The sequence below is a fragment of the Dama dama genome, chromosome X (genome assembly GCF_033118175.1).
Source record: "Dama dama isolate Ldn47 chromosome X, ASM3311817v1, whole genome shotgun sequence".
NCBI classification, from domain to species: Eukaryota; Metazoa; Chordata; class Mammalia; order Artiodactyla; family Cervidae; genus Dama; species Dama dama.
In genome coordinates, this window is record NC_083714.1 from 98,982,048 (window position 1) to 98,994,167 (window position 12,120).

The 12,120-nt window shown below is 50.5% G+C and overlaps 3 protein-coding genes across 4 annotated transcripts; 1 reads left to right on the forward strand and 2 right to left on the reverse strand.

Moving 5' to 3' along the window:
* Positions 1 to 455: 455 nt before the first annotated feature.
* On the reverse strand, positions 456 to 2,164 carry LOC133052775 (ragulator complex protein LAMTOR5-like). The gene is made up of 2 exons (XM_061137624.1): positions 2,084 to 2,164; positions 456 to 797 (listed from the first exon to the last, which is right to left on the reverse strand). Exons 1-2 carry the CDS (start codon positions 2,162 to 2,164, stop codon positions 456 to 458), a joined length of 423 nt encoding a protein of 140 aa, XP_060993607.1.
* PCSK1N (proprotein convertase subtilisin/kexin type 1 inhibitor) lies at positions 2,049 to 6,565 on the forward strand. The gene is made up of 3 exons (XM_061136290.1): positions 2,049 to 2,276; positions 5,458 to 5,930; positions 6,243 to 6,565. Exons 1-3 carry the CDS (start codon positions 2,163 to 2,165, stop codon positions 6,433 to 6,435), a joined length of 780 nt encoding a protein of 259 aa, XP_060992273.1. The 5' UTR covers positions 2,049 to 2,162; the 3' UTR covers positions 6,436 to 6,565.
* Positions 6,566 to 7,704: 1,139 nt separating this feature from the next.
* Positions 7,705 to 11,655, reverse strand: ERAS (ES cell expressed Ras). 2 transcript variants are annotated; one of them, XM_061136835.1, is made up of 3 exons: positions 10,843 to 11,655; positions 10,646 to 10,708; positions 7,705 to 8,453 (listed from the first exon to the last, which is right to left on the reverse strand). In XM_061136835.1, the coding sequence occupies exon 3, from the start codon at positions 8,407 to 8,409 to the stop codon at positions 7,705 to 7,707; it is 705 nt and encodes a 234-aa protein (XP_060992818.1). In that variant the 5' UTR covers positions 8,410 to 8,453; positions 10,646 to 10,708; positions 10,843 to 11,655. The 2 variants fall into 2 exon arrangements, with proteins under 2 accessions (XP_060992818.1, XP_060992819.1); XM_061136836.1 differs by lacking the exon at positions 10,843 to 11,655 and adding an exon at positions 8,984 to 9,038 and having other exon boundaries at positions 10,646 to 10,763.
* Between the last annotated feature and the right edge of the window lie 465 nt (positions 11,656 to 12,120).

Below are 12,120 nucleotides of genomic sequence, written 5' to 3' on the forward strand. Positions count from 1 at the left end.
TTAATTGTGTGTCCGTTACACCATCCCTGAGTATATAATCTTCAGGTTCATAAGGGGATGTGTGTAAGGATTTTGGGGCTTCCCAGGTGGCTCAAGTGGTAAAGAATCCGCCTGCCAATGCAGGAGTCACAGGAGATGCAGGCTTGATCCCTGGGTCGGGAAGATTCCCCTGGCAACCCACTCCAGTATTCTCTTTTTTCCTCCAACCAGGTTTATTGAACTTAACAAAATTCTGTATACAAGGTGACCTAAATATGCTGCTTCAAAACATGATACTTTCTTTAACTAGTATTTTGATAAGTCAATCCACAGAGTGTCAAAATGCAGCCTACTCTAAAATTAATAGAAAAGTGCTCAATATATATTACATGAATGGTCTAATAGTTCTATAAGATAATTAACATAAGGTACGACTGAGTCCCTGTGACAGGCTGCTGGAGAACTGATGCGAGTTGTCAGGAGACCATTTTGTGAACTGCCACTGTGATGCCGTCATGTTTCTGGATCATAATCTTCCCATTATTTGATTCTAGATACACCACAAGAATATCAGTGGGGTCCGAGGTTAGCTTAGCTGCTTGCTGGGCTAGTACAGATATCACCCCAGCATGCTCATCTGACAGGGTTCCGCAGCAACCTAGATTGAGTCCCTGTGAATCTGTGCACAGGACTCTGAAAATGGATGGATTCTTCATTGTGTCCTCCAAGTGCTGCTCTAAGGTAGCCTCTATCCCGCTGTGTGTCACCTCCTTCTTTGCCACGGGTTTCAGGTGCCCCTTGGTCCCCACTCCAGTATTCTTGCCGAGCAAGAGTTGGACACGACTGAGCATGCACAGTAGAAACAGAATGGCTTAGATATACTCACAGCAACACAAATGGATCTTTCTTTTATTCACTTTTGATTTATGTCATGTTACCATACTTTTAAAATTCCAACCAAAATGAAAATGCCTTTAAAAAATCTGGTTATAATAATGATACATATTCATTGAAACTTTTTTTCAGATAACAGAGAAAAATGTAAAGGAGAATGTGACAAAGCATCTGTCATCTCCCCCTGCACCCACAATAACCACTGATATGCCCTTCCTGTCATTTCCCCCCCTATAGATACAGAAATTTTACCAAAGTTTTGTTTTGTTTGCTGTATCATTTTATGTGGCTTAAAATGCTTTTGGAACAATTTATGAATGAAATCGATCTGGGTATCTATGGAAGACAAGTAGAGACAAATAAAGACAGAGACAGGAGGAGGGTTGCAGAGATGAAGGGAGAGAAAGAATAAGAGGCAGGAAGAGATAGATGGGAGGGGAAGACAGAGAGAGCTATGGGCATATAAGGTCAGAAAGAGAAACAGAGCAATGGAGAGATGAAGATACTGGGAAAGAGACAAGGAAAGGATAAAAAGGAGCTTTTATTGAGCTCCTACTAAATGCCATTTTTTTAAAAGTTTTTTTAAAAATTGAATTTGTTATGACATTGCTTTGTTTTATGTTTTGGTGTTCCGTTAGGAGGCATGTAGGATCTTAGCTCCCTGATGAGGGGTTGAATCCATTGCTCCCTACATTGGAAGGTGAAGTCTTAACCACAGGACCACTAGGGAAGTCCTCTAAATACCATTCTTATTAAACCTTCAAAGCCACTCTGGGAGGCAGTTACTAGTAACCGCTTTATGCAGGTAAGGGACAGCATCTTAGAATGGTGAACTAATTGAAGTCATCACTCTGTAAAGGCCGTGGTCCATAGGCCATCCGTAACTGTTTATCCAATGAACAAAATTGTATATCTCCTCCCCAAGAAGCGGGGCGGCAGGGGGGACCAGACCCCCATTCCACTCCACTGAGTCATTTTTCCTGCCTGTCTGCTGAGGCGACTGCAAGGTCTGTTGCTCTGGCAACTGGCCTCCGACTGCCATGGCAACCGCCATCAAAGGCTCCAGCTCATCACCTTGCCCCTCGGGCATCTCCTTGGCAACGGGCAGGATGCAGAGGCTGAGGGAGCTCAAGGCTGCGCTTGCGTAGAGTGACAGGATGGGATGGGCAGGGAAGGGCAAGATTCCTCAGCCTGCGCAGCCGCAAAGCACCGCAGCGGTGCGGGGTAGCTCAGGCGCTGCGCACTTGCCAGTCAGTCCGCCTGTCCGGAGCCCGGCTCGCTGGGGCAGCATGGCGGGGTCGCCACTGCTCCACGGGCCGCGGGCCGGGGGCGTCGGCCTTTTGGTGCTGCTGCTCTTGGGCTTACTTGGGCCACCCCGCACTCTCTGCGCAAGGCCGGTAAAGGTGCGACCCGGGTCGGGCACTGGGTGGGGGTTGGGGGGGGGGGGAGGATGCTACAGGCGAGGGTCGGTGCCTGGCCGCTGGCCCCTGATCCTCGCTGGCCCCAGTTCTCGGGACCTGTGGAGAGATCGGCCATGGGGGCCTGGGGTCCAGCCTTCAGTCTGCGCCCAGGCCATGCCAGCCTCCGTCTCTTGGGTGTGCGGGTGGCGGTATCTGGGGGTCGTCTGGCCGCCGCGCCCTGCCCGCACTAGGCGATGGACCCGGCCTTGCCCCGCCCGCCGCCCGTGGCGCTGTCCACGGGCGTAGCACACTGGAAGGAGAGGGATGCGGACCTCTGTCTGTGTCCGAAGATGTGATGACAGGGATATGAGTGCGTGCTGTCTCTGTGTGTTTCTTTTGATGTAAGTGTGTGATGCTTCTGTGTGTGACTTTTCTTAGTGTGGCACCGGTGTGTTTGTGATTCCTGTGATGATGGAGTGACTTATGGGTGTGTCTGTGTGTTTGGGTGTGTTTCTGTGTGATTGTCTTTTTGTTTGGGAGGGAGTGGTCTTTGAATCCCCTAGGTGCACATCCCATTTCGGTTCTATTGAACTGAGAGACTGGGATTTTGTATATGTGTTGATGAGACTCTTTCTTTGTGGAGCTGTGTCATTGTGGAGAGAGGAGCCATGATGTCGCTCTCTGTGCGGCATTATGTCTTTAAGGGTGGTGCGTGCTCTTACATCTAGATGGCTTGGCAATTGTAACTGCATAGCATTGGTGAGTGTGAATGTTTGCAGCCCCCCCCCCCCACCTCGAGCGTGGATGTGGCAGTGTTGGGTTGCATATTTGACATCTCAAGGCTTGTCAGTCCAAGTAGTGTGTGTGAGACCACGATTGACGTGTGTGATTCCCTGGGGGATCTCAGGGGTGGTGGCCATCAAGGGCACTTGGAGCACATCCTCTTCTAATGAAGAGTTCAAGGCTGCATGCATCAAGGATGGTTTTTTTTTAAGTATTCTATATATATGAGAATATATCTAAATATATGTATATATACAGTGTAAGAAATAATGATAAAATAATCCCTTTGTGTACCCATTACTCAGCTTAAGAAATCAAACATGATCAATAGTTAGAAGCCCCTGGGTGCCTCTTGCCACAGTAGCCTCTCTCTTCCATAATCATTATCCTGTATTTTCTGTTAATTGATCCCTTACTTTTGTTTGTAGCTTATCATCTACGTCTGTATCTCTAAACAATATGTTGTTTAGTTTTTCCTCACAGAGATGGAATTATACTGGGTGTCTGGCTCCTGGTAGTCACTAGGGGTCACTAGGAAGTCATCAGGGTATATGGTTGTAACAGGCAGTCTGCAGTGGAATTCTGGAACTTGCTTTTTTTTTTACACATTGGTTGTGAGATTCATCCGCATTGAAGTATGTGGCCATAATTATTTTTATTACTGCATAATATTTTACACTATGAGTATATCATGAGTGTATGAGTATATCATGATTTATAGATGCATTTTCAATATGCCGTCAACATTTTGGTTTCTAGGCGTTTCTTTTTTCCTCCCTTCACTTTTATGCTGTTATGAACAGTTCTGCTGTAATTTTTCATGAACCCTTGTCCAGTAATATATGCACAAAAGCTACTCTGGGGTGTAACACCCCAGGAGTGGGGCATATATGTGCATCTTTCAAGACATTGCCAAATTGTTCCTCAACGTTATTTTGACAGTTGAGTTCCCAGCAGCAATGTATAAAAGCTTCCATTTTTTCTACATCGATATCAACATTTGATATAGTCAGACTTTAATTTTGGCAGTCTTTTGCACTCCCCCTGCATAGTGTATCTCATTGGTGTTTTAATTTGCATTTTCCTGATTACTAATGAGGTTCACTAGTTTTCATTTGCTTAGTAACTGTTTTTGGTTCCTTTTTTGTGAAATAGTTGATCATCAGTATTGCCCATTTTTATATTAATTTGCTTTTATCTTACTGCTTTTTAGGAATTTTTGGTATATTGGACACTGTTCCTTTATTGATTATTTGTGTTACAAGCATATTCTCCTACTCTGATTTTACTTTTCATTCTTTTTATGGTGTCTTGGGATAAAAAGAAATTCTTAGGTTGATGTAGTCAAATTAATTTTTTCCCTTTCCATTGATCCCAAATTTGGATCATTTGTTTTTCCTGCACAATTTACTGAAATTGTTCCTGTCCCTCACAGCTCTGCAGTGTCCCCTCTGTTGTAGCAAGTGTCAGTGTGTGTGAATCTGTTTCCAAGCTCTGTTCAATTCTATTTCTTCCACTGCATTGAATCTGTGGTTTAACTTGCCCATTCAAATTTTAATTTCATTTATTTTTCTAAATGTGCTGTATGTTTCTTTTTCAAATCTTCATGGCCATTTAATTGTCTTTTGTTCCTTTCTCATACTTTTGATATCTTTTATTTCTTTAAACTTACTGAAATTGCTTCAAAACTGCCTGAACTGAACATTAGTCGCTGGGTAATTTATTTTACAGATAGACTTGTATATACAAATGATATATGTATACAAAAGATATATAAATGACATATGAACACAGTTATTCATTCTGACATTATTTATAAGAATAGAAAAAGATTGGAAACATCCTAAATGTTTATCAGTTGGACTGGTTAAATAAACTATTGTACATTCATGGGAGACGGATTCAAAGCAGAAGAAAGGAAGGATCGAAGAAAGAAAGGATGCTTTTAGGGTAGGATCTAGACATAGATTCCAAAAAAACAAGGCATAGAACAGTCTGCTACCTTTCGGGTAAAACAAGTGGACAGTAGGAATCTGTAAAATGCAAATATTGGTTCCTATTGTCCACAACATTAATATAGAAAAATCCATTGATATCTTATCTGCCATCTCTATTCCTATAAAGAAACCTGGTCTTCAGCAGCCCCGGGGGGCAAGGTGTGAGTCACTAGGAAATCGTTGGCGGGGGGTGGTGGTGAATCTAGGGGTCTTCGGTGGCCCTAAGTGTGGCCAGAGATATTTGTGGGTCTCCATTGGCCTTAGGGGTGTCTACTCATATTTGAGGGCCCACGGCACCTTTGGTGGCATCTAGGGATATTTGAGGTCCAAGGAGTCCTGCGGGTTGGGAGTCCCTGGCCGGGCGAACGCTGAAGACCTCCCCCCTCCAACCTGTCTTCCCGCAGGAGCCCCGCAGCCTGGGCGCAGCCTCGCCGCCCTTGGCTGAGGCCAGCGCTCCCCGCCGCTTCCGGCGGGCGGCGCCTAGGGGAGAGGCTGCGGGGGCTGTGCAGGAGCTGGCGCGGGCGCTGGCGCACCTGCTGGAAGCCGAACGGCAGGAGCGGGCGCGGGCTGAGGCGCAGGAGGCCGAGGATCAGCAGGCGCGCGTCCTGGCGCAGCTCCGGCGCATCTGGGGCGCACCCCGTACCAGTGACCCGGCCCTGGGCCTAGAGAACGACCCCGACGCGCCCGCCGCGCAGCTCGCCCGTGCCCTGCTCCGCGCCCGCCTGGACCCGGCGGCCCTGGCAGCCCAGCTTGTCCCCGCCCCTGCCCCCGCCGCGGCGCTCAGACTCCGGCCCCCAGTCTATGACGATGGCCCCACGGGCCCCGATGGCGAGGACGCCGGCGACGAGACGCCAGACCTGGACCCCGAGCTGCTGAGGTACCTCCACGAAGGGTGGTCGGGGGGCGGGCGCCATCATCCTGGGAGCAAGGGGGCGAGGAGCGGCGGAGGGCCTTCTTCACAGGGTGGAGGTGCGAACACCTAGGTCCTGGGACCCTAGGTGGGGGCAGAGGTGCCTGGCTGGCTCCCTTCGTCCGAATGGCTGGAGTGGGAGGCAGGGACACCTGTCTCCAGAAAGAGGTGGGAAGCCTGAGTGGTAGGATGCTGCCAGGTCCCCGAGAGGTTAGAGGTACCGGCGCCCTCCAGGTCCTAGGGCCAAGGCGTTGACTCACAGACACCCCCTCACTGCAGGTATTTGTTGGGTCGGATCCTAACGGGAATCGCCGACACCGAAGCCGTCGCTGCCCCGCGTCGTCTCCGCCGCGCCGCCGACCAGGATATGGGCCCTGAGCTACCCCCTGAGGGCGTGCTGGGGGCCCTGCTGCGTGTGAAGCGTCTGGAGACCCCCGCACCCCAAGCGCCGGCGCGCCGCCTCCTGCCCTGAGCACCGCCTGGATCCCGTGCACCCTCCTGCCCAGGACACCCTGCCAGCTCCCACCAGCCACAGTTGCTGCCCTCGAACCCCAGGATCCCCACCCAACCCCACAATAAATATGATCTGAAGCAGTTATGTACTTGTTTGTGTGAGTGGCAGTGTCTAGGGGGCCTGTGGACTAAGTGGTGATGGCTCTCCTTAGACAGTGGAAGAAGAGCCCCAGCCCTTGGTCCAGCACCTTTAAGACAACCCCCTCCCTGCAGTCTCTGCCTCTCCTCCCTGGGGAGATCTCCATGTGGGCAGTGGCAGTGCCTACCAGATTTTGTGCCCTGTTTCTAGGCCTCGGTTGGGAATGGGGAGCCCAGAAGTCTTTGAGGGCCACTTTCAGCAGCATCTTCTCGGAGTCCATCCCAAGGACCAAGCTGTTTGTGAGGCAGGTGAATACAGCTTGGATGGTCCTGGGATGTCCACTTGCACACATGAACTCCCTGATGTGGGGAGGGGCTTCCTGAGGGAAGAGAAAGGGAGTGGGCTGCTGGCCAGGAGTCAGCCCTCCCAACGCTGTCACTTTCTGGGCCTTCAGATCATTGAGAAAATGTATTCATCAAGGTAGGAGGATAGGATGAATTTTGTTTGCTTGATATGTAATGTTGAAATATTTAATTATATATTAATAGTATAGAGGCCAATCTTATTGTACTGTTACCCCAGCCCTGAAGATATTGGGAGTCAATGTGGTGGTAACTGGTGTGCACTGGCTATTCCCTCTGCCCCTAATTATCCATAAGATTTTGCTCAAATGTCACCTACTAAGGCTTTCCTTGACCTCCATGTCACTCTATTCCTCCACCTGCCTTTACTACATAGCCTCATGTCCTATCTACGAGGGCAGGGATTTTCCATGTCTTGCCTCTACATCTTCTGTACCCAAAGCAGGGCCTGGCACATAGGGGTTTCCCCCACATTTCTTGAATGGAAGAATTCTCACAATTCAATAACATTCTCCCCACCCAGTCTCATTCCCACCCACATAACACTTGTCATGGAGGCAGTTTTGAAACCTAAGAACACGATTTATTTGTGCACAGAATCTCTCAACTTGATATAACACAACCAACACTATGTTCCACACTGCCAAAAAGCCCATCACCAAAAGAAAACCTCCCCAGGAGAAGAGACACCCAGTGTCCCACACAGCTACTTTCTGGTAGCGGGGGCCATGTGAAGGAACCATCACCTTGGTCTGGGGGAGGGTCCACTTTTCTAGACTTAAGACCTTCAGGCCACAGAGCAGCCACAGTGGCACATGGCTTTCTGGTGCCGGCCTTTATCCCCACCTGGCCCTGCCGTGGCCTCTTTTGCCATGGCCTCCCGGACCCTTTGGATCTCATGGATAAGTAGGGAAAAGGCCTCCACCACACCCTGGCGTGTCTTGGCTGAGGTCTCTATGAAAGGGGCCCCCCAGCTCTTCGCAAGGGCTGCAGCAGCGGCATGAGCATCTCCAGTGGTGGTCACAAGGTCACATTTGTTGCCCACAAGGACAAGGGGCTGGATGTGGTGTGGGCCCCAGGTGGCCCGCATCTGCTGCAGCTGGGCTAGAGATGAGGGGTCATCGAGGGCGAAGACACCCAGCACACCATCGCCAATCGCCAAACACTGGTCACGCAGGGCCTGATGAGTGGCCTGCCCTGCTGTGTCCAGCACATTCAGAATGCAGCCTCCGTGGTCTAGGGCCATCTCCTTCCAGTAGGAATCCTGGATGGTGGGGTCATGATCTTCCACAAAGCACTGGTTGTTCAGCTGGATGGTCAGTGCACTCTTTCCCACACCACTTGCGCCCACCACCACCGCCTTGTACTCGGGCAGCTTCTTGCCTACACCCTTGGAGGGTGCCCCCCAAGCCCTGTGGCTCTGCTCCCGGGATCTAGGGCTCCAGGTACCCAGGCCCAAATCAAACATGTCAGGCTTTGTCGGCTGTGCCATGGCTCCAAGCGGGCAGCTCAGGGAAGAGATGTGGACAGCAGGCTCTGCAGATGGGAAGAGAAGACAGTGGGGGTGGGGGGTTGGGAGATTAGGTGAGACCATTTAGGGACAGCCAGGTGTTATTGAATCAACATTTATTGAGTGCCTAGTGTGTGCCAATCACCTAATATAGTATATACATTATTCATGTTGTCTATTCTCTCTTATTCCCCTTTACAACATAAACTCTGTGAAGGCAGGGATTTTTAAAACACCTTGATTAATTTATATACCATAAAGTTAACCTAAAGTGTATAATTGTTTTTTAAATTCATTCACGGAGTTGTGTGACCATCACCGTAATCTTAGAACATTTCCAGTCACCTGAAAAAGATACCCCCTGCCCATTAGCAGTTCCTCCCCATTCTGGAGGGACGGCAGGAATTTCATCAGTTTTGATTTTGGATCATGTCACTGTTGGACCCCAGCCCAGGACACTGCCAGTCACAGTTTGTGCTGAGCAACATTCCTGCCCCAGGAGTTTATGTTCTAAAAGAAGGAAACATCAAGAGGGAGGGAATATATGAATACCTACCTACGGCTCATCCATGTTGATGTATTGAAGAAACCAACACAATATTTTAATTATCCTTCAATTAAAAATACATTTTAAAAAGATGGAAACAATAAACCAAAGAATTAAGCAAATTATGAAGTCTGTTAACCATAATCATCGGAATTTAGTCTTTATTACTTATCCAACATATAGCTATTGAGAACCCACTGTGTGGCAAGGACAAAGAGGTGGGGGAAAAGAGATTAATAAACCCTGGCCCTCCTGAACGTGACTTTGTAGTCAGGAAAACAGACAACAAAGATAAATCAGTAAGAATGCTTCAGTAATAGGTGATAAGCAGGGAGAAGGTGCTTAGTTAATGTTAGGCATTTCTATTATAATTTAATTTTCATTCACTAATTCGGGGACTTTCCTGCATGCCAGGCATTGTGATGGGTGTGGAGATGGGAGGTAGGGTTGGGGGCAGGAGGTGTGGGGGTGGTGAAGTGGCTGAGAACAAAATAAAGTCCCTGCCCTTGGGAGGATTCTGGAAGTGAGAAAGAGACAATAAACAAGATAAGCAAGTAAATTACCATGCAGTTAGAACACGAGGAGCACACAGCAGGTGCTCAATTAGCGTCGACTATTAATAGAATGTCACCATTAACCCATTCAATACACATCCCTGATCTTGGTTTGGTGTGTGGCCTCAGAATATGCATCATAATGGTTGAGGCTCCAAGTCTCCCCGGAAGCCCAGGGGCAGTGGCAGCTAGGCGGGATGGGAGAATTCTGTGGCATTTGGGGGATCCAAGGGTCAGAGTTGGGGTGGAGGGGAAGGTCCCAGGTGGAGATCCAGCTGTGGGGCCTCAGCCCAGAGAGGATCCCTGAAAAGAGCTGTGGAATGTGCTCTCCCGCCAGGAAGGGGGACCTGATAGGGAGAGGTTAGCAGAAGACAGAGCTCTGGTGGTCCCGCCACCCCCACCCCCCACTCCAGTTGTGGGGCAGAAACGGAGAGATCCGATCTTGAGGATGGGCTCAGGGGAGGGGGCCAGCCAGGAGCCAGGGCAGCACTGCAGGCCGTAGGGGACCTGTATGAAAGCAGAGCGGGATTTTGGGATGTTCCGAAGGCCGGCCTGACAGGGTTTTTGCTGAGGGTTTGGAGGCAGGGGACGGGGTGCAGGCGGCCGGAGAGATGGCCGCTGTCACCTGAGACGGGTGCGAGGGACCTTCGCTCTGGGCAGGGGTCACCGGGGCTGAGGCTGCCACGCAACGAGGAACCGGAACTGCGAGGCTTGGGAAAGTGGGTGGCAGTGACTGACCCGAGGTCACACAGACCATTGCAGGGTGGCAGGGGAGTGGGGAAGCAACGGTGCCAACTGCCAGTGGAGGGTGGTCGGGGACCCCTTCCCCCAGGCATGAACCGCTTCGTGTAGCCTCCCTAACCCAAGGAGCAGGGGTACGGGAGGGGCATGTCCACCCAACGGCAGTCCCTTCCATCTGCTTCCAGGATGGCCCGGGCTCCGCACCACCTCAATTAGGCATCCCCTGACTAGCCCAGGAGGCTAGCCCGGCGTGGGGCTGGGAGGGGGGCACATCCAGTTTCACCCCAAAGCCGCGTTCGGCCTGCACCTTCCCGCCCAGCTCCCAACTCCCCGTTCCCCACCTGGGGCCTACACCCTCACCCAGGTCCGTACTCACGTTCTCACAAAGGCGGCCGGAGGTTGCAGAGACGGAGGTTGCAGAGATGGAGATTGCAGGTCTCTGCGGAGGGGAGGCAAATAGGGGAAACTGCCCTCACACCTGACCTCGGCCACACCCCCACAGCCTTAAGTGGAAGGACCGCCCAGGTCGGTGTGGGGGCGGGGGACAGGGGGAGGCCTGGTGCCCCAGCTCACCTCAGTTCCAGGAAGGCCGGTGGCGTTGGGACCCCAACCGCCGCTCTGACAGGGAAGGAGATGCTCCCCCAGGTCCCAGTGGCGGGATGGGGAAAGGGAGGGAGTGCACATGCGCATCGGGCTGCCCTCAGGCCCCTCTGCTGGCTCGCACCCCTGACAGTTCAGCGCTCCCAGGTGGGTGTGCCCGGAGGTATTCTTGAGGTGTGCTGTAAGCGCTGACCACCCTGTGTACCTCGTGCATCCTGCTGCACCTCTTCTTTACCTTGCCCCCACCTGCGACGTGATTTTGTGTGTTTAGTGTATGGGAGGGGGTTGTTACATTTTTGACCTGAGTGTCCCGTCTTTGCGAAATGTTTTGTGAGGGCCTCTCTGAGGCCTGGGAGCCTGCGCTGCCTCAAGCAGGCGTTTTGATAGCATAGGAGAGAGTTGCATCCGGTCCTGAAGGGAGGAGAGAGTTGCAAAGCCGGGGTTATTCTGTAAAGGTCAAAAGGACCTGATTTGAGAGAGATATGTGCCAAGTTACATTTCCCAGACTCCCTTGCAGCTATGGCTGTCATGTGACACAATTCTGACCAATGAAATGTAAGCAGGAGTTGTGGAAGAGGGGCAACCAGAATGCTCCTTTAAAGGGGATGACTGAGCTGACCAGCAGCCCCTTTTCCCATTCTCTTTTCTTGATTGGGTGAGGCTCTGATAGTCATCTTGGGAGCATGAGGGTGGCCATGAAGAAAAGTCCAGGAAACATCAGTCTGGACTCCTTTGAGTAGCCAAAGCAATTCTCATTACGTAGGGGAAATAAAACAGCCAAATTAATCCTCCAATTCCCCACCCTTGGTCAGTAGTAGATACTCCTTCCCCCAGGAAAGCTACCCATGACCATCAAATCTAAGCATGGTAAACCTGGACATTGTTCCCCCCTCTCCACCCCCACAATCAAGACAAAAAGACATATAAGAAGGCTGAGGCCTAATGAGGACATTTCATGATCATTTTTCTCACCTTCCCAGGCCAGGGTATAGCTGGGACTAGCTGCGAGCCTTCTATTTCTAAGGCAGGTGCTCCTTTTCTCACAGAGTTCACCATTTAACCTCTTATGGAGCCAGTTAATAGAGCTGCTTGCTCTATTGTCAGTTAATTTTTGGGGGGCACTGGTTGAACAGGGGGTTGACCTGATAAAGACCCATAAAGACCCACACCTTCATTCCTTCATCACTCATCAGCTCTGTTGGCCAGAAGGGTGGCTTCTTTACCCACTCAAGATTAAAAGCTTTCTCCAGG